This window comes from Anoplopoma fimbria, chromosome 10, assembly GCF_027596085.1.
Source record: "Anoplopoma fimbria isolate UVic2021 breed Golden Eagle Sablefish chromosome 10, Afim_UVic_2022, whole genome shotgun sequence".
NCBI lineage: Eukaryota > Metazoa > Chordata > Actinopteri > Perciformes > Anoplopomatidae > Anoplopoma > Anoplopoma fimbria.
In genome coordinates, this window is record NC_072458.1 from 6,657,352 (window position 1) to 6,678,441 (window position 21,090).

Below are 21,090 nucleotides of genomic sequence, written 5' to 3' on the forward strand. Positions count from 1 at the left end.
AAACAACATGTCTCTGACCGAGCCATGCAACACTATTCCAGCCAATCAGCAACAAAGGGCTCTTGCACAGGAAAGGGGAAAGGCCATGGATGTAAGAAGAAAAAGGCAGTTGAAGAGGAATAGTAAATCTGGAGGGGGGTATTTGTTTGCATGTTGAGTTCAATATCAAAAATCATTGTCCAGAATAGCTGACTCCACTTTTATGAGTTAGTGAGGGAGTTTTGTTCCTTTTACTCTGTTTTCCTTTGTCTGAAAACACAGAATCAGTGCCGGCAATGGTTTGTTCAGTTCGTCAGTGATTTCTAATTAACGCTCTCGTCTGGTATCATCGAACCGGAATATACTGTAGGCAAAGCAGCCAGCTGACAATATCTCATTAGATCCAGTTCAGGCTGTTTCGCCTTGAAGTAGTTTTAAGATTGATAGCATTAAGCTGCTGCTTCAATCACACAGAGGTTTTATATCATGAAATACCAGTTTATCTTGTTATAATGACAAGTAAGTAAGTTTCTTGTTAAAATCAAAGGTATTGGTGTGACGTAATAATGAGAAAACATTCATTTTTAACGTGAGAATTACATTTTTTACTTTGTGATTACAAGTTGTGTTTTCTTGCAGTGTTGGCAGGAGGATGTTGTCACAAACTGGCCTGATTGTCCAAGTAAAAAAACGGAAAACAATCCTTGCAGATGCTCACATTAATCACAGCTACCAAAGAAGGTTACTGAGTGCGAGAGTCCTGGGAGGCTTTTCTGTTACTATTCAGCATGTAATTCATCATACAGATCAGTGGTGATTTAAAGGTTAAAGAAGCTGCCTTCTGATTAGACTGTATGAAGTGAAAACGCAAACTGAACAGGTAATACAGTATCTACCCCTTAAATGTCAAAAAATGCCCTTGAATAAAGCACTCAAGCCTCATTACCCAAGTGAAGGTGTTTAATGCCCAACAGTCTAAAGTTATACTTAGCAGGCCCAGGTAAAAGACTGTCTAAATGCAAAGATTGCTTTGAAACAGCATCATGAAGCTTTCCTTGAATGAATAACAGTTAACCATAATGCACTTTAGTAAACTGCTTTAGGAGACAGACAGAAGTGAGGTAGAAAAGTAAGTTGAAGATGGAGAGACAAATTGGATGTGAATGATACAATACAGATGTTATTTACTTTCTTTTCATCAACTTTCTTGTATAATCCCTGTTCTTGAAAACCACTCTTTTCTCTCAAAAATCCCAAATTGGAAAAACTTTCTCAATCGACGCAACTTTTAGGTTGAACAACTCCTCCAAGTGCTCTTTCACTCAGAGTGTCTCCTTGTATTTCTGTCTGTCTCTTATATCCATGCATCATGATGATATAAAGTAGTAGTAAAATAAAGTTGGGATACATACTTTGGTACTCACCAACATAGCGAATTTTGAAGCCTCTCTTGTTTGTGCCATGGTCCGAGGACCAGCGGACCAGGAACTGGTGACCAGAGGTCGTGAGGTTAAAGGGCACTTGCAGGTCTCCGCTCAGCGTTGCCAGAGTCGGACTGTTGGCTGTTGGACCTGAGAGAGATCGACAAAAAGTCAGGAGGAGAGAAAGAATGAGACAGTTAACATAAACTGCGATTTGCTCTATTTTGTAAATTTGTGGCTATAACTGTATTTCCAGTTTCCCATGGTGATCATCACACCTTAATGCCTTTGAGAAAAACAGTATGTCCGTTTATGTGTGTGCAACATGAGGTTCTACGAAATACTAAACTTCTGAGCTAAATTCTGACTATAACGTCAGTGTGTGTGCTTTTGGGAGGTTTTTTTTTAATTTTTTACCATCAAAAATCTCCAACACGTCGAACTCTCTCTCAGTGTGGAAACTTTCAAAGTTTATGGTGACATTGTATCCCTTTTCTACGGTGATGCTCCATGAACACATTTGGAGGTTGGGGTAGCTTTCTGGCCAACCGGGACTCAGGATGACACCAGACGAGTCGTATCGCACGTCATGCGCAGGGCATTGGACTGTGGACAGAAAACAAAGGGAGAAAAGAGGTTATGTTAAACGAGAATGCACCATTTTTTGTTTCATAAACTATTTGAGAAATGAATCAAAAACACTTAATGTGCTGCTGTGTTTAACCACCTTGGCATGTTGGAGGTGATGCATCCATCTGTAATCTTTCTCCGAGGCGACATGTTAGAATCTCACTGCCAACCAATGAGAATCCAGGCTGGCATCTGTACCTGATGATGTCACCTGAACACACAAAAAGGTTATGAATTGAGTTTAGAAAGCAAAATTGAAGCAGCGAGAAGGAAACATCGTTGTTGATCTTTCCTGCAGTATACAGTCTGTGGCCAATCAATTGCTTGTAGTTGTAATGAACTAATTGCATTTTGATAATGATTCCTATGCAATTCTACTGGAGTAACATTTTCAATGCAGGACTTAAGGAGACATTTTGTTGGGTGGTGTTGCTAATTTTGTTCAGATAAAGGATTTGAATACTTCCTACACCACTATGCAAAGTAGATCATTATGAGACTGCATTTTGACTGAATTTACATAATGATTACCAAAAAATCAACAATATATATTGTTCCTCTAACATGTAGTGCGAATAATCAATCTAGATTGTTTTGGTGTGAGTTTCCTAGTTTTGGAGATATTGGATGTAGCCTGCTTTTCATTTGAATATAATGGGACATATGGCAATGTTTCTTTCCAGAATTCATGACTTGGTTTCTCAAGATAATGGTATAAAGAAAATACTTCCTATTGAGTTTATAATGCCACATAGTCCCACTATATTGGAGAGAAGACAGACATCTCCATAGCCAATAGCTCCAAAACTAGGCAACATGCACCAAAACAATCTAGATTGATAAATAAAACAGGTAAAAGGAAAAATATATGTTTTAGAGTTTAGGGTCGATGGTCTCTTAAAATGAGCGTCAGATGTGAAGAAAAGTATGAAATCCATTATGGAGAAGGTGATATTTGTTCTCATGTTAGAAACTGGAAAGTTACAAGTCTCAAGTTTGCTTCCTCCATCACATTGACATGTCTAGAGGCATCGCAGGCAGACAGATCACTCACCTATCTCCAATTCGCCATCCTCCATCAGCATGTCAGCATTGGGCACTTCTGGAGGAGGCTGGCAAACCCTTAATTGGTAGGCTAGGAGAACAGACACAGCAGAGGAGGGGAGGGAGGACAAAGAGGGGGACATTATATAAGAATGTGTGAGAGGAAATGTGGTCTGTACACCTAATCTCAAGTGACAAAGGGAAAGAGTTCCACTGTCTTTTTTAAACTGTGGATTTTACCTGCACTTATGCGTAAGCTTCCAGTTGTCTGCGCCTGTGACGACTTTCCCAAAATGACAAATCTTTAAGAAAAAACAACTTGTTGTCTGTCCGTTTTATTTAATCTGGCTTGTTTCAGTTTATCGTCACTTTTTAAGTACAGAAGGTAAGGCCAGCAAAGCGCCAGGATCAAAAACAGACCGGCTACACAGACACAGCCCTGCATTGAATCATAAAAAGGAACTGCCTTCACACTACTGAGCTGAGGGCTGTAATCAATATTACTGCATGACCATAGATCACTCACTAACAGAGAGAGGGAGAGAAAGAGGGAGAGGGAGAGAGAAGGGGGGAGGATATACAGACAGACACAGACAGAGAGAGGGGAGGACTAAAGAGTGAGAGGGAGAAAGAGCTGAGGGCTATAAGTCAGGATGAAATTGACTATGAAAATGAGACCTGCCAATAGTATCTGCTGTTCTCATGCATATCAAAGCCTTGTGGTCTCTCTGTGTGTGTGCATGTCTGAGCATGTGCATGTGTGTGTGTGTGTGTGTGTGTGTGTGTGTGTGTGTGTGTGTGTGTGTGTGTGTGTGTGTGTGTGTGAGTGTGCAGCAATGTCCGCGCTTCTGTGCGTAAGAGGAGAGGATCACTGGGAGCAGTCATTGATCTCACTAAGCTCCAAGACCATTTTTTTTTTCATATAGCCGCTTCCACATTCATGTCACATTGACTTTCTCAGTCTCTCGTCCATGACAACATTATCCACCACTGCATGGTCCTCATCACTGCAATGAGGGCCCTGCCATTCAGAACCTTGACCCGGAGATAAATAAATAGACGGACAATGACCTGGATTAAACATTTCCAAACAGTGGATGGAAGCTTGATTTGGCATTTCAAACCAGAGCTGCACTTCAGCAGCTGTCTCAGATGCAAACTGTGACATGCAGTTGCATCACTAAAGGACGCTGAATAAGACATGTTGAAACTTTGTCCCTTTACTTTGACAACCCTCCTGCTGGAGAAGCTCTGCCAGGATTGGTGCTTATTTTTCCCTGTATTCCTTAAAAAAAGAACTTAAGTCATCTCGATAGTATCAAATAGGGAGTCCCTCTTGCTCATATTGTGGATACCTATTGTACCTCTCTTTTTCTCTGTCAATCTTGTTTTATTGTCTAATAAAACAAAAGGTGGCAAAACAATGCTCACAACCACTGCCACACATGTCATCCCCTCTCCCTCTTATCCATCATCCCCTGTCATTCTCTGCTGTGCGTCCTCCATTAAAGCAGAAATTCGAAAATAAACTTTAATCCATCAGATGGTAGTGTTCCCGTGCAAGTATGACAGCTGACAGTTAAAACCTGCCATCCGAAATTCATTAACAACGTGATATCTGCCTGAAAAAGGAAAGCCTGCTAAAAAAAACCAACAACACCTTGACATCTTTTCACTAAAGAGCACTGAACAGAAACTTTTGAGAAGAAGGGAATATAAGCTCTATGAGGGAGAGGGCGGTGATATACACATACGACTGGATGTGTTGTGAAGGGTAAAAAGCGTAAGACTCATTAGAAGCCATTCTGTCAAATCAACCCTTTATCCAAAAAATGCTAATTTTTAGGAACTTTCTGAGGACGATGAGGAATAAAAGCAGCATTTCTTGCCTTAGTTGTGAAAACCTTGGATGGCCTAAATAAAAGGTTTTGTTCATAATATTTCAGTTTGATGATCATTTATTATGATGGCTTTCAAGACGTGAGGTTCGTCACTATTTCAACTATTTCAACTATTTTTACCTGTTATCTTTTAGTTTATCACATTATCAGATTAAATGAATGAGATTTCCACATTTTTATAAACACTAGGCAAAACACATATTTTAATCAAGGGACACCACAGTATGTCATTATCTTAGACAAACTCATGATTATAAACAGCAGCGATAACAAACAACCCTGCTCCTAAATATGATGAGTTTCAGTTTATGTACAGCCTCTGTGCAGGTGTTTTTGCTTAAAAAAATAAAATAAAGGTTATGGATAAAGTCACAAGCTTTTTTTTTTCAACAAAAGACATTATCAGTTGGACAGTGTGAACCTTTTTTTTTTTAAATATATGAGTTTATATGGTTGGGACCAACAAGGATGATGAGTCAAAGACAGAGGTAAAATCATGGAGTTAAATGTTTTCACATGACAGTGGATGGATACAGACCAAATGGACAAAGGCCAAACATGTCTAAAGACTGATGTTTGCAGGCAGACAGGTGTAACAAGAAAAGAGACAATTGGGATGGGGGGTTGAGGGTTTTCATCTTAAACTGCAGTTTAGAAACAAAGGGAAATCAAAGTGAAAAACTGAATGGCATAGACAGTTTTGACATGGAGAAAGAGCAGCTCAGGACCAGAAAAAATACAATCTCCACAACGTTGTGTATGTGTGTACGACAGCAACGTAAAGAATTGTGCAGAAAGAGACTTACTAAAGCTCACCCCCCAGTTAAGTTTTTGAATGATGACTTATTTGCATGACGACAGTACCAATTAAAAAAATTAGGGAAGTAAGAAGTTTATTTATCTCTCGAATGTGCTGTGTTTTCACAGTTTAGTCATTTTTATTCGAGTATATAAAAGCAATTATCTTAAGAAAAAAGAAAATTGAAACTGGGGATAAACAATGGTGACAAGAAAAGGTTCATGTCCATTCACAGGTTAAATTGAGAGATTAATGAACTTCTCAGTGAAAGTCCAGTGAAACTTTTCTTTCTTTCTTTGTTAAAAAACAACTTTGTGCTACTTTCTTTGTAACAACAGAGAAGCTACTGCATAATATCCCCAAAACAAGGAGGGGCTGGATCCAAAGAAGCAAATGAAAAAAGATTGAACCCTCCGCTCACTAACAGTTTAGTGTACCTACTGAAAGTGATGGATAAGCAACATTCAGCTGTTCATTGTTCAAACTTTTGGTCACTCAGACTTTTGCAACTTTTGTTTTCTTGTGCAACGCTTGTTTCTTTCTTCTCTCTTGCATTGATCACTAATCGAAAGGATTAATTGCTATCATTTACAGTAATTGGATGTATATATAGCAGGAGTAGTGGCATTGGCATAACGTCTAAGTACACTCATATTCACTCATATTGACAAAAGCTGTGAAATGCAGCCATTATAATGAAAACCATCAAAAGCACCACTGTGACTAATATATTATTACTGTGGCCAACTTGACAAAGACGCCAGATTCAGTCAGAGAGTGAAAAGGTCCAGTGAAAGAGCAAACTTCAATAGTCAGAATGAGTCAAAGGAAGCCGGTCTGAGTGGAACGTAATGATGATGAAGTTGAAGAGAGTCGAACACAACAACAAACAGATCGATGCTATCACTGCAGCCGCAACTAATGATAGCATTATAGGTTTACCGCTACCTCAGGACAACAAAACCAACTTCAGAGAAGGTTAATGAAAATATAGTATTTCAACCGAACCAAGCTCAATCAAATGTTTCCATCACCAGCTCTGTGACAAAATTGATTATGTCATTAGTAACTCACCATGGTAGCTTAAGACAAAGAAACCGGCTCCAGAGAAGTCAGAGTGGAACTTGATGAGGATGATGTTGGAAGTCGAGTAGACGGACTCCAACGCTGTGTTCCCACTAAACTGGCCGATCTGAGGAGATGATTGGTCTGGACCATCCCTACAAAGAAACAAAGAAAGACACACACACACACACACACATACAAGCATACAGAAATCTTGTGTTACAAAGGGGGAGCTCAGAGACTTAAGACCCATAAACGAATGAAAGTGGTCTTTCTTTATAGAACAATGGGAGAGAAAAGTCAACCTAAAACACATGTTCAAAGAAGTTATTGCCGTCATCTCTGACAGTGAAATGGCTACTTGTGACCAGGAGAATGGTTCATCTCTGAGGCTACAAACAAGAGATAGAAGAGACTTTACGACATTCAGGAGGCAAAACCTGAAGCTGCTCCATTGACTGCGAATGGAATCAGACATTGTGTTACAAAGTGCCGCCGCCCGGATTGATCGTGCACGGCCATGGGCTCATCTTCCCTTTGTCTCTTGATGACAACACATTTCAAAGCCCTGGCTCCCCTTATTCTTGCTTTGGGATGCTCAAGTTCATAAATATTGATTGAACTGTCGTCAGTTCATAAGAATAACAAATGCGAGCCCTGTTGTGGACTCGGCTTTGGCTTACCCGCTAATATCGGCCTGGCATTTGTGAAAAGTTACACAATTACCACAGAAGGCAGACAGGAAGATATCTGTCAACTGGCAGGTCAGGCTCTCTGTGTGCAATGTCGTGAGCATATTTCACCTTTAATGGCCGACCCACCATCTGTCAGACTGGAACTAACCAATCCCCGGCTCATTATCAGTGATTAAAAAGTATGATCGTGAAGTTAAACGGACTGATTATTTCCTGCCGTTAAGTGTTTTTGGATGAGGCCAATTATACCTGTCAGGTTACGTAAGGAATCGTTCCATGCGCTGATTCACACTGAGTGCTTCAGAGTCAGGGAGGTTTCATTCATTGCTTTCCACTGATAATTATTGCCGATACTAAAACACACACTAACACTTATGAGCATATTATGGCAACATATAGAGTACAGAGAAGGCTTTAAGTGTGTGAGGTAGCACAAGGTAACATCTGTGACATATATGATAAACCCTACAATGGAATCCTGCTGTAAGCCTCCCAGTAGGAGATCAATTAGCAGACTAACTGACAGGTTGGCCAGCTCTGGACTGAGGAGACTGCTGTGAAAATCACACCTTTGCCACTGACACTGTGCTCCCTACAGGGAGCCAACTTTGTGGCTGTGTGACTGAGATTGTGAGTTTTTTGTGTGTGTGTGTGTGTGTGTAATTGCTGTTTTTTCTTTGTCCACCATTTCCAACTGACAGCAGGGTCAGGAACATGCTGTGCGACCAATTCATAGCATTCACAGAGTGGTCCGTGGGTGGACGGCACCTGGCTCGACAGTGATGTGGTGTGGGACAGACCGGCTGCATATGGCAGGTTTGAGCTACATCCACACAGCAATGGGACTAAACAAGCTTCAGCCCGTTGGTTGAAGAAAACACGATGTTGGACTTTAGACAAAAATCTCAAACATTCTCTCGGTTGAGGAGGATTCTTTTTATTTTTCTCAATGTATCGTAAATGGACTTGTATAGCGCTTTTCTAGTCTTCCGACTACTAAAAGCTCTTTTACACTAGATGTCATTTACCCATTAACACTCATTCACACCCATTCATAAACTGATGGCAGGACCATCTATCATTCATACCCATTCATATGCCTACGGGAGCAATTTGGGGTCAAAAGTGTCTTGCCCAAAGACACTTCGACACAGACTAGCGAAAACCGGGGATCAAACCGCCCATCTTCTGATAGATTGACAACCTGCTCAACCAGTGAACCGCTCTACCATTGAGCCACAGTCGCATTACAGCTTATTAGTATTCTTTGGCTCTTGGATCATTGGTCGGACAACACAAGCAATCTGAAGATGGAACCTTGGGGTTATGATGAAGTAGCTGTCAAAGGCTTAAGTTACCTAGTAATTTGTGCGTAGAAAGGAATTTCAAGAATTTATTGTCAAGACTAATTGATTAATCTAAAAATGAAGTGATAGAGTAACAGATAGCAGAATAATCTTTAGTTGCATTTGTTGTTATCTGTTGATTTACTGTGAGACTGTTTCAACTCATGATGACAAAATGACATAATAATGCTTCTGCATCATGGTGTTAACCTGAAAGAGGTTTGTGCGAGACATTACCTTAGGTTTTATTTGCACCTAAATTAAAACCTCCTGAAGTAAAGTTTTAAAAATACATTTATTCATTGATACAGTCGGTGTTGGCCACTTGTAGGTCATCCAGCTATGTGTCGGAAATAGGAGCATTGCGCAGTACTTTTTAATAGATAACAGAGCTTTTTATCGTTATAATAAGTTTAAAGAGCTTCCTGAAGGCTGTGGAAACAGCCGAACCTGGAAATCTGGAAGGCTGACAGAGCTCACATCATGACAGACTAACAAAAGTACAAGACAGACATTTGGTCCTTCTGTGTTGGTCTAAAAATACATGGGAATGTATCAGCAGCAAACCATGTCTCACACTGCGGTTGTTGTGTTGTTCCTGCCTAGCCCTGCCTCTCCATGTCTGTATGCCAGGTGACGTTTCTAAACTGTTGATGCTGCACCCTGCCGTCTATTTATAGGAAACAGGCTGTAGCTGTAGAGAAGGGCAGCAACATGGCAACCATAGAAATAGATTGTACAGCCTATTTATGGTTCTGCTTCCACCGCGCATCTGCAGATAACTATGTAACGGGGTATCTAAGCACTGTTTAAACATTTTGCATTGACAAAATGTCTGCTGTTGACAATGGCTGCTCTCCATAAGAAGAATAATGAAGAGAGAAGTCAAGGCTGGGCAGCTGGGGAGAGAAAGATGTGTTGTATATTACATATAGGGCCAACTGAGACTTGGAGATATCGTGAGGAGCCGAGGGACGGGGAGACAGACGTATAGGTAAAGAGAGACGGATAAAACATGACAAGGAGGAAATTATGTCAGAGGAGCTTTATATTCAAAGAGAGAAGTCTGTAGTCATAGTAACCCTTGCTGGAATTGAGCCAATTAGAGGCCAGCTCTGAAGAGATGTTAGAGAGCATGACATCCTGTGTGAGAGACGATGGTATGTAGCAAAAGTTCTCCACATATGTGGTACAAATTAAAGCCTACTTAGTCAGAAAAAGGAACAAAATTAAGTTAAGTTAATTAAATGAAATCTTGATGAGGCAGGGAAAGATGGACAGGATTGATAAGCAGTAGCACATAAAGAGAATGAACATTTGCAGTTGAGATTTGCAGTAAAGATGTGGAAAAACAAGAGAATTAAATAACTGAGAAACACGTACCAGACGGTAATGTAGTCGTATATGGGCTCAGTGTTCAGTACGGTAAAATTGATGTAAATGCCGTGTCCAGGAGGAACTCTAACACTCCACACACAGTCCTGGAAGTTGGGGTATTCCTCAGGGTGACCAGGAGAGTAAATGGTTCCATTTAACGATGTGATGTTGCCACCGCAGAGAGCTGTGAGACAAAATATTAACAGAATTACACTTAATAAATTACCAGCAAATTAGTATTACCATTGTGAAGCTTTAGTAATTATCTGGATGACTGAGGGAGGAAACGTCTCCATCAGTCACGTAATGACCACTGGATAACAGCTTAATACCTTTAATAAATTGTCATTACAGTTTTATTTCAGTTCTACAGCACAGGTATTCCTCGGGAGTGTAGGTGTTGCTCATCATTAGTGTGATGTTACCACAGCTGAGAGCTACGAGATGGAATACTTACAGTTTTCTAAATTAAGGGTCCTTGAATGAGTGTTAGTGCTCTAAAGTCTAGCCGTAAAATAAAGGGAAAAGAAATAAAAATTGGATCACTGTGCAGTTACGTGGCATAAAGTTAGAATAATATTGTTTAGAGATATGATTTCATGGCTGGAAAGGTATAATAACAACGTCCCTTGTAATTAGGGTTTTCTTATTCATTCAACTTACTAAGGAACATATTTATTTTTTGTGCTGACTTGCTGTAATTGCTTTATTTGTTTTTTTTTCTCTATTTTTCTATCAGCATAACATTTAATATCAACTGGTTATACTCTAAAAGAAATATCAAAGAAAATAAAAACACTGTACAGGTTAAATAGTTAGCTCAGAGTATGATAAGTCTGTTAAAAAATGGAATATTGCTTTGACAGAGTAAGTGAGCAACAATATGAAACTACATCATCAGTTTTCACAACAGCTATGATTTATTGTGACATATAGTGATATATTAGCTGAACTAAGAGCAATGAAGTGACCAACACAGTCTGTATTCACTTCCCAATACAGGAAGGGGATTTTCAACTCTAGCTGTAAACGTATGAAACACAGACCCTTTGACATCGTAATAGGTACCTTCTGTACCTTCAGTATTACCTTCACATCGCGGCAGTGGATGATTCCAGTTCCTACTGATTCCATGTAAACATGTGAGTGAAGCCTCTCCGATAAGAGAATATCCGGGCAGACATTCAAACGACACCGTCATCCCCACACTGAAATCTGTGCCAATCACAATGCCGTTTCGAAAAGGCCGAGGGTCTGGGCAGCTCTGGAGCTGGTAGGCTTGAGAGACAATAATCCATGTCAGTCAAGAAAAATATTCAAATTTACCACTGAAGAAACTCAGAATTCCTCTGGTTTAAGAGAAAGACCCACTGCAATCTGCAGCCAAAATAACACTGACATATAAAATGTTGGAGCGATACAAACATTTTTAGCTGCAGACTTCTAGAGACAAATTAATAGTGCAAACTTTTTGACAACTTTTTGGGTATCGTGCACCAAAGAAGTTTGTACTTGTTATTTTAATGTCGCCAAATACTCTCATATTAAATCTGACAGTTCTAGTCACAGTATCTTTTCACAGCCAAAGTAACAGGAGTGACTGAAGACAGACGTGAATAAGAAAAGACGAACATTAATAGAAATAATAGTTGTGGAAATAATAAAACTGCTGGTGTTCACAGTCGTATTCCTGTTTTAAAACACTTTGGCCGTGCCCCTGTCATGATATAAAAGGTATTATTCATCAGCCAAAGTAATTTGCACATTAATGGAATCAACCGTAACACATTTGGGCTATCTACAAGATTTGTCATAATACATATAAGACTACTCAAAACCTTTTGAGTGTCGGAAAGAATACATACAAAACTGAACTCATCACGGAAATGAATCCAGAAAAAGGGCCTGGAGATGTAATTTTTTGGCAAGTGCCTCAGGAGTCAAGAAACATTTTTATTGTTGTTATTCGCTCCTGAGAAATGAAGTTAGAAAAGTAATTAAGTCCAAACACAATGTTTCTACTCCTGTGTTCAGCAAAGCAAAAGCAGAGACAGACATCTGCTTTTGTTTTCTTTACTTAGCAAGTGATCAGCGTACACAAGATGTCAGAGAGGAGCTTGTAGAGACACAACGTTTACCTTGATATGTGGAGTGGAACCCTGGCTTGTTTTGTGAATAGTCACTGTGGAAGAAGAAGCTGGTCTGGTGGGTGGTGCTGAACAGAGGCTTGGGGATGACCGGACCGCTGAACCGGTCAATGACCGTGCCCATCTCCAGCGTTCCACTGCGGATCTCTAAGTAATCGTGGATCGCCTCAGTGGAGAAGTTCAGAAACTGGAGATGGATACCTGAGAAAAGTTTTTGACATTTTAAATGATTATCAAAACCTTTTATTGACAGAAACATCTGGCAATAAAAAGACATTTGTAGATGCTTCACCTGCAGACACTCAACAAAGATGTGGAAAAAGGCCACCAACACTGAATTCATGCAAACAATGTGATCAATGGAATAAATCAGTCAATAAACATAGATCCATGAAGAAGGGGACATGAAAAGGGCAGAGAAAACAGAGAACACAGACAAATGGAGAAAAAAGAACACACACACACACACCGTTTCTAACTCAAGTTCAAAGTTGACAGTGTATCTTACCGAAGCCGACAGGTAAATTGACTGTCCATGTGCAGTCTAATCCACTGGGGTAGTTGCCGGGGAAACCAGGACTTAGAATCACTCCACTTACTTCTGTCATAGACCCCCCACACTGGGCTGGAGACACACACAAACACACACGCACACACACACACACACATAATACAGAAAGGGAGAAAAAAGGTGAAACAGTGGTTCAGTGTTAAAAGGAACACATGACAGAGTACAGAACCCAGAGAGTACTACTTCTTTTTTTTTAAGATGCTGCTGTTGAACCAACACTTGAGTATCTTCAACCTGACAGTTTGCATCATTTTGAATAACACATTAATATTCGGAGTCTTTAATAAAAACCCTTCTTGAATAAATTACCATTGTGCAAATAGATGTGTGTCCAGGGCTTGTTTCCTCCAGTTTGCCTCAGTGCATGCTGATGCTTTGGCACACACCCTGCATGCTTATGACAGACTCTGACTTAGCTTTGCGTCAGTTTAAAAGCTTAATCATATTCTGCACAGAATACTAAATAATCAGCTGATCACAAAACAGCAAATTGATCAAACGACTTATTTTCCAGACAGTCAGGGTAGGCCATGGAGACTCATTGCATCATTTCTGCGGCACTGAAGTTTCGCAGATATCTCAATGCATCCAGGCTGCATGTGTGTATGTGTGTGTGCATATGTGTTTTGTAGGAGGACACCTACCAAGACATAGAGGCACAGGGTAGTTCCATCTTCTAACCGGTCCAGGCATGCAGGTGATATGAGCATTGCCCTAGAAATGTAAAAGTAACCACAATCTATTACTGTATCAGTCAACAGTTGGGACATTTCCATAGTTAATAAATAACTGCGTTTAGAAGTATATTTTTTAAACTACTCGCCAATGATCTATATTAATACTGTGGAGCTGTAGTAATGCAGAGCTGTATATTACACTTAAGGAAGGCAAACTTCCATTAGAGCCATATACAGTACTCCGCAGAAATTGGGCAGACCGTTCCAGAGGCATGCATTATTCAAGAGTTGTGCAAACCACACCAGAGATGTATGTTTAGTAAGAGCTGAGGAAAACCACCTGAGAGCGGAGTTTCCTTCTGATTCATAGTTTAAATAGTTCTTGGTGTGTGCAGCCAGCGGATAAAAAGAGTGAACGGCGGCACTTCAGAAAAGCTGAGCAGCCTTTAATGATTTTCACATACACATCTGGCTCTCGTTTTGCATTAAACAAACTACAATATGTAGTGCGTGTGTGTTCTCCGTGTATCTGAAATGGCTCTGCTCCAATATTGTTTGAATTTGCGCTGAAAGACAAGTTGTATTTTTACCTGAAGAGAGTATCCTTGTTCACATGAGAACTGTACTACGTCTCCCACCATGAATCGGTCTCCTTGTCTTATTCCATAGTTTGGTGTCTGCGGTTCTGGACATGACTCCAGACCAATAGCTGGTGAGAAATGTGATAAAAACATGGTTATAAAGTTTAATTCATCAGTATGTGTATATATACATAAATAGCAAACGACACAGATAAAGCTGTGTACAAAACAAATATGTTACCTGTATATTCCAGGTGAAAACCAGCAGCTGAGACACTAATATCAGAGCTGAAGCTGAGATAGAGGTTGTTGGATGTACTATTCAAGAGAGGGGGGATGGTCGTGCCTAAAAGCAAGGAGAGAGGAAGAGAGCAACAGAAGACCATGATCACTTTTTTTTTTTTTACTTTCCAACTGAGGCTTAAAGGCAAAAGATCTTAGTTATCTGACAGCAAAGAAAACAACAAAGGCCTCCCAAACCAACATTTTCTATTTTTTTTGTTTGTGAAGTGTTCTCGAAGGAGGGAGTAGGGAATTACTTTTATATGAGACATCTGTTTTATTTGAAACCACTTCTCAAATGTTGGCTTGACCTACTTAGCGTGGCAAAGGAAAGTACAAAGTAAAAAAAAACACGGGTACTGCACTACTGAAGCGAAGCTGGCACCGTGCAACAGGGTGATTCTGTCAGGGTCCTAGATGATGCACTTTATTGTAAAGGAATATTAAAGTATAATCTTCTAGTCAATGGAAATGTCATTGTCTTGCTTGAAGATGCAGCAGTGGTAAAAGCGTCTTCTGATAATAACCACCTGTGGAGTTTTAACGTTTTCATAGAGGCCAGTGAGCTTCTCTTGACAGACAGCAGCAGGTGTGTCAGCGAACGTATCAAAGTTAAAGAGACATTCCTCTGAATGAACAGTGAATTAGGCCAACGGCTGTTATTGGTTGCCTGTTGTGAGGGGAATTAATTAGGAGATCTTTGAACAGTCTGTGGCCCCCCTGCTGGTCGTGTTCATTTTCCAGAGAAAATCATAATCATTACCATAATGGAAAATAAAAAAATAATAAAATAATAAATGATGATGAATAATTAACTGCGTGGATTTAACCATTACAGTTACTTTGGGATATATGACAATATTAACCAGCAGTTGTATCTCCCTTCATGTATTTACTCATTATGACATTTTATATGGAAATACAGTCCTGTCATTTCATTGCCAATAATGTAATCTCTTATCCTGTTTGCCATACAGATGTCAAGCCTTTCCATAGATTATTAAACACAAGTAGCACACTCTGCTTCCGTAGAAAATGTATCAGTTGTCTTTTGGTTGAATATGAGTTGCTGAAGCACAGGAACTTCCATTGTATATTTGGACACACTTTTATTGTTAGAATTTCAATAGAAAACAATGAGAAGAGAATTGTGGTGTTCTTCTGCATGTATTCATGAAATATACAACACCATTATTTACATTAATTATAAAAAATGAAACGTGCAATAAAGGATTATAATTTTTTTACGATAATTTTATTGTTGGAAATCAGTAAATATCAAACACAAGCTCTTCTCATTAAAGTGAACCTAAAGGTGTAGCCTGTGACACAGTGCAGTACATTTTGGGAGCATCAAGAAATGTGAAATGTGAATAATGTTATTGCTTTTGGTGTGTGACACCTCATGTCATAGTTGCTCAGGGAATATATATTTCCAGTAGAGAAATAGACTGTAAGAGGATCAATTAGCAATTTTTTCAGTCATCCAAGGAGATAAACAAGCAGGTGTCATTGAGTGCGTTCCTCAGCTCCTGCTGGGACTCAGAATGGGACCAGTTTAGCTCTAATTGCACTCTTAGCAAAATATCATGACAACATACAATGTTCTTCTTTGCAGTTGTCATGATGTATTTAACTTTCAAGCTACATTTACTTTGATCAGGATAGAGACAATGGAGTTTTTCTTCTTCCCTAAATTTTGTTATGTAGAGTATGAATGCTTTTAAAGGGAATGTTGCATTCCCTTTAAAAGCAAAATGTATATTCCCTATATATATTCAAATTTGTGGCCTTTCTTAGTTGAATGTTTTCAGCAATTTCTTCTGGCTAACTCCAAATTAGCATTTGCAACCAATTCTATATCTAATCAATTCTAGATTGTATGATTTACCATATTTCTAGTTGGAAATAATTACATGTTCTAATAGTTATGATAATATAATGACCGTTACTGGCTAAAATGTTTCACACTTTATCACTGTCATTTTTCCATATTAGTTTTTGGCAAGAGTGGCCATGATACAGTAGGTTTAACTTTTTCAGTAGGAGCTTTAAAAAATACAGAAAAAAATGTTTACCAGAGTAGCTGCCCAGTCTTGGTGCGTGGTTGTCAGCACCATCGTAGAAATCCAAAGAGTCCCAGTTATGCTCAGTGGCAAAACTCACAACTTGTATCTGGACAGACGGACATAGAGGAAGAAAAAGACAGAATTTGTAATAAACAAAGCATCTACGAATGTTATTCAACTGCATTTGATACAATGGTCAATTTCCTTTTTTATGAACAAATTCCAAAAGAAAGTAAAACTCAATCCATTAAGCAACATAAACGTAGATGTGAGACAAGGCTGTACTTGTAATGCAGTAAAGTGTCTGTCAAATATGTGTGACAGACTCCATTTTCTGTCAGAGGCATCTTTGCCTTTGTATTTGTCCGTGAGAGCAGTTTAGCTTACACGCATTCAGGCATTATCTCTCACAATTAGATCCTATCTAGGCAGCTCAGGATGGTCCCTGTCTCACAAACTATCCATCCATTCATCCCTCTAATAATATCTTATCTTCCTTGACATCCTGCCTGCTCAGCTTTTAAGCCAATGATACATAGGTCAGCCGGGAAGCAGCGTGTGAGGTGTGCTACCTGTATTCCAGCTCCCTCTGGAACGGAGACCTTCCACACGCAGTTCTGGTTGTTGTCGTAGGGCTCTGGATATCCAGGCGATAGGATGGTCCCACGTCGAAAGGTCAACACACCCCCACAGGGGACTGGGAGAGAACAGAAAGGAGAGGCAGAAGTTAAAAAAACACACTTTGTCTGCAAGTGACAAAAAAAAAAAGGCTGTTGTACCATCTCTTCCTCTGCAGAGGAGGAGACCAAAGAGCCTGAGGCCTGGATGACAGCTTTGGCATAGTAAGGGTTAGGAATTGGCCACATTGAAATGTTATCTGCATTTGAAAAGTTTTAAAGTGGAGAGTACATTGTATGGCTGGTAATGCATCTTACGATGTTACTGTCTTTATGACTATTTGTTTGGATTCATATTTACCTATGCATGTTGGCAGGGTGTCATTCCATTGTGCCAGGTTGTCAGGTACACTCTCACATCGTATGGCCGTGGAGCCATGCAGGACATAACCAGGGTTGCACTCGAACTGCACCATCGAGCCAACTGCAAAGTCATTACCGAGACGCTTCCCGAAGCGCGGCTCAGGGACTGAACTGCACTGGGTGGAGCTGGTCCTCGGTACAGCTGCAGAAATAATGAAGACACCACAATCGTTTGAAAAAAATAATAAAAACAGCGACAGAAATGCCAACTGTATTGTTATTGCCATGACATCCCTGAAAAAAGATATGTTAAGCTCAATGTGGCTTTTCTGAATAAAATTAAATAAAACTATGAATACAAAATAAGAAAACAATAAAAAAAACAAAAACCTAAGTACATAAAAAATTATAATAATTGTGGCATCGTATGTAAAAATAGCACAACATTTTCATTCTATTGTGGGGAGATCTGTATAAAACTTCTGACATGAAGAATACAAGACTGTTCTGCAAAACCCTAATAAATGTAATTTACTTGTGAAAATGGCCGCTAATAACAATAACAATCATTTTAATTACTACTTTGGCTACTTGTGACCAGCTGACCTTGGTAGACGAAGTGAAATCCTTTTGCAGTTTCTGGACCGACTGTGGTAAACTTAATTGTTATCTGGTTTCCCGTACTCAGAGGGAGAGACTCGCCTTGGGATACAGAGTCAAAGAGAGACAAGATCAGAAGAAAGGTAAATGGTTAGGGCTCAGGTCGTCCATCTGTCCATCTGTCCATCCATTTATTCAGCCGTGGATACTTACCAGAGTGGGACCCTGAGAGAGAAGAAAGTAATGTGTTTTGTTGGGTTGGTCCATCATAGATTTCCACCACGTCGTTTAGAGATGTCTGGAACAACACAAACTGTCCGAAGAGGACTGGAGACAAAATGGGAGAAAAAAAACGGATAAAGAGATGAGTTAACCACACTTCAGTGGTGGCAAATTATTATTCCATGCCGCTGTCTGCGCCTGACCCTCCGATGATAAAATTAACCTGCAAAACCTAATTTAAATTGTATTAAGCTGCAGTGTCAACCTCTATTTGAAGCCAACTATTGGCAGAAAATTACATATGAGGACACTTAATAGTCATCACCTTACCTTATCATCATCATGCGCCAGTACCCTCCAACACCCACCAACCCCACACTTACACTCCTAGTAAGCTGGCTAGTGTTGTCAGCGAGTGTGAAATATTGGTGTGGGCAAGAAACTTTAAGTCAGTAAGGCAAGATATTTTTCTTTCTGTCTTCTCTTCAGTATTACAAGCAGGTAGAGTGGAAGAAAGGCATATGTGGTAACCTGTCAAACTCATGTCCCTAAACCCATGTTTTAGTCTGTTTCAGGATGATGGAAGGTAAAAAGCCTGCTGCAGTGGCCATGAACCATGACTAGACCATGGATTTTACTGTGCAGCTTCAGTGGCAGGTACCAGCAGAGGGTCCACATGAAGCCTGAGGCCCCATATCACAGAGTTGCCTCACTCTGTTTGTGTCGTACTGCAAGTTTTCTTTGTGCTTTGTGTACATAGCCAGGCCGTCAGTGCGTGCATTTTAGTGCATGTGAGTCTCTCTGTACAGCGCTCATACAATGGTTACCACTGATTGACATGTATAGATGTCCCGACTGACCTGCTGTTGCCGCAGAAGCAAAGTATGGTAACAAGGGGTGAGTAATTGTGGTATAAATGAACATTTTGGGGGTGTAGTATTCCTTGAAGATGCAAAACTTAATGCCTACTTGTCGAAATAAAAATGTATTTGTCACATGGAAAAATGCCCTTTAGGATAAATTACATTTTTTTAAGCCTCAATGAAGCCAGCTCACTGACCACACACACACACACACACACACACACACACACACACACACACACACACACACACACACACACACACACACACACACACACACACACACACACACACACACACATCAGTTTCCATTTCTCGCACTCTCTCTGGCGCCAAAGGCTGAGGTGTAAAGGATTGAATCAGAACATTGCCAAGGATATTTGGCTGTAAGGTCACTGGTCACTTTGAACAAGGCTGTTTCTCTCTGTGGAGTTCTTTCAAAGCATGATCCACTATTTGCTTGAACATTGCTCTGACTCACAAAATATAATCTGCTTGCGTATTAAACCCCATTTCCCTTTTAAAATAATTAAGCAAAACAAATGTCCCTGAGGAGGTGAACAAGAATCCAATAAGACAACATTTTCAAGAAAGAGAAAGATGAATCTAACCTCTTATACTTGTATCTTATAGCCATGCCATGGTCGTACATGAAGATGTGCACAAGGGAATGCTGTTGAGTGGTCATAAAAAATTACAAGATTCTGCCTGTCAGCAGAAATACGTAAAAGGACCCAGCGGGTATAGATTTTAAGGAAACTAGAGTGATTAAGGTTTCCATCATGCCCTGCTGTAATATTGACAGGCTGCAGAGCAGGTGGAGGAGTGCACAGCTGAAACCGTTTCAAAACGGCACAGATTTTGTGCAGAAGGACACACATCGACACTCACACACAGACTCAGAAAGCATTAACACACACAGGGAATGGCTTACACGCTGTTAAAATATCATAGTGGATTTAACTCATACTGAGATAACCAGAAAGAACAACATACATATATACATACCAACACAAAAAGACCAACCAAACCAAACACACACACACACACACAGATAAATGATCACAGCAGTGCCGACCCACACTGTGTTAACCACAGGGCTTGTTGGTAGTGAAATCCCTCTGCTGCACTGCAGTCACGCACACCTGGTAGATCTGTTAAATCGACCAGGGAGTAACCTTTTCGGGAAAAGTGGACTGGACTCGTTATCAGATGGTTGAAATGTTTCACTGATCATTTCAAAGGCTTCAGCTTCAGCTCTTGACATCAGATGGAGAAAACCTGGGCATTGATCCCTGTGGAGCTGCCATGCCTCCTGATGAGCTGCCTGACTGGGTGTCCTCAGCCAAGTCCTCATTCAACAGGAGGTAGTGCCAAGGGTTTTCCCCACCTGGTCTTAAAACTGAAGGAGCCATTTGTTTGAAAGGTGAAACATCATTAACCGCTCAGCCCAATGGTTTGTTTCCAATTTCTCTGGTCATCAAACTGACAAAACTGCAACCTTGAGCCTGTAACCTCCAACTCCTGTTGAGTTCACAAATTATAGACATCCTTTCCTTTTTGGAGAATGACAGCTGCTTATAAAAGCACAACGTAACAAAACCACCACTGTCTCTCGCTCTGTGTGGGAGGTTCAGGGAGGCTGTCTGAGTGTCTTAAACAATATGTAGGTCAACCAAATGTTAGCTGACAGTCCAAAAGCTGCTACGCAAATATAATGAGACAGCAACCATCAACAGCCTCAGGGAAAGCTGCTATTTATTCACAACACCACAGGGCATAATTGGACATCATATTCACAAATTACTGATTGTAAAAGCTCAAGTCAGACCCAACGTTCT

General features: G+C 40.1%; 1 protein-coding gene across 1 annotated transcript in view; it reads right to left on the reverse strand.

The window, feature by feature from the left end:
* Window positions 1-21,090, reverse strand: part of LOC129096798 (CUB and sushi domain-containing protein 3-like) — a 317,998-nt gene that overhangs the window by 30,961 nt on the left and 265,947 nt on the right. Inside the window, 17 exon segments of the mRNA XM_054605442.1 lie at window positions 1,392-1,550; window positions 1,818-2,006; window positions 2,128-2,241; window positions 3,085-3,165; window positions 6,849-6,994; window positions 10,264-10,441; window positions 11,347-11,535; window positions 12,396-12,605; window positions 12,913-13,029; window positions 13,620-13,689; window positions 14,243-14,361; window positions 14,475-14,579; window positions 16,594-16,690; window positions 17,157-17,281; window positions 17,563-17,766; window positions 18,171-18,266; window positions 18,378-18,491. Coding sequence (XP_054461417.1) covers window positions 1,392-1,550; window positions 1,818-2,006; window positions 2,128-2,241; window positions 3,085-3,165; window positions 6,849-6,994; window positions 10,264-10,441; window positions 11,347-11,535; window positions 12,396-12,605; window positions 12,913-13,029; window positions 13,620-13,689; window positions 14,243-14,361; window positions 14,475-14,579; window positions 16,594-16,690; window positions 17,157-17,281; window positions 17,563-17,766; window positions 18,171-18,266; window positions 18,378-18,491 — 2,313 coding nt within the window.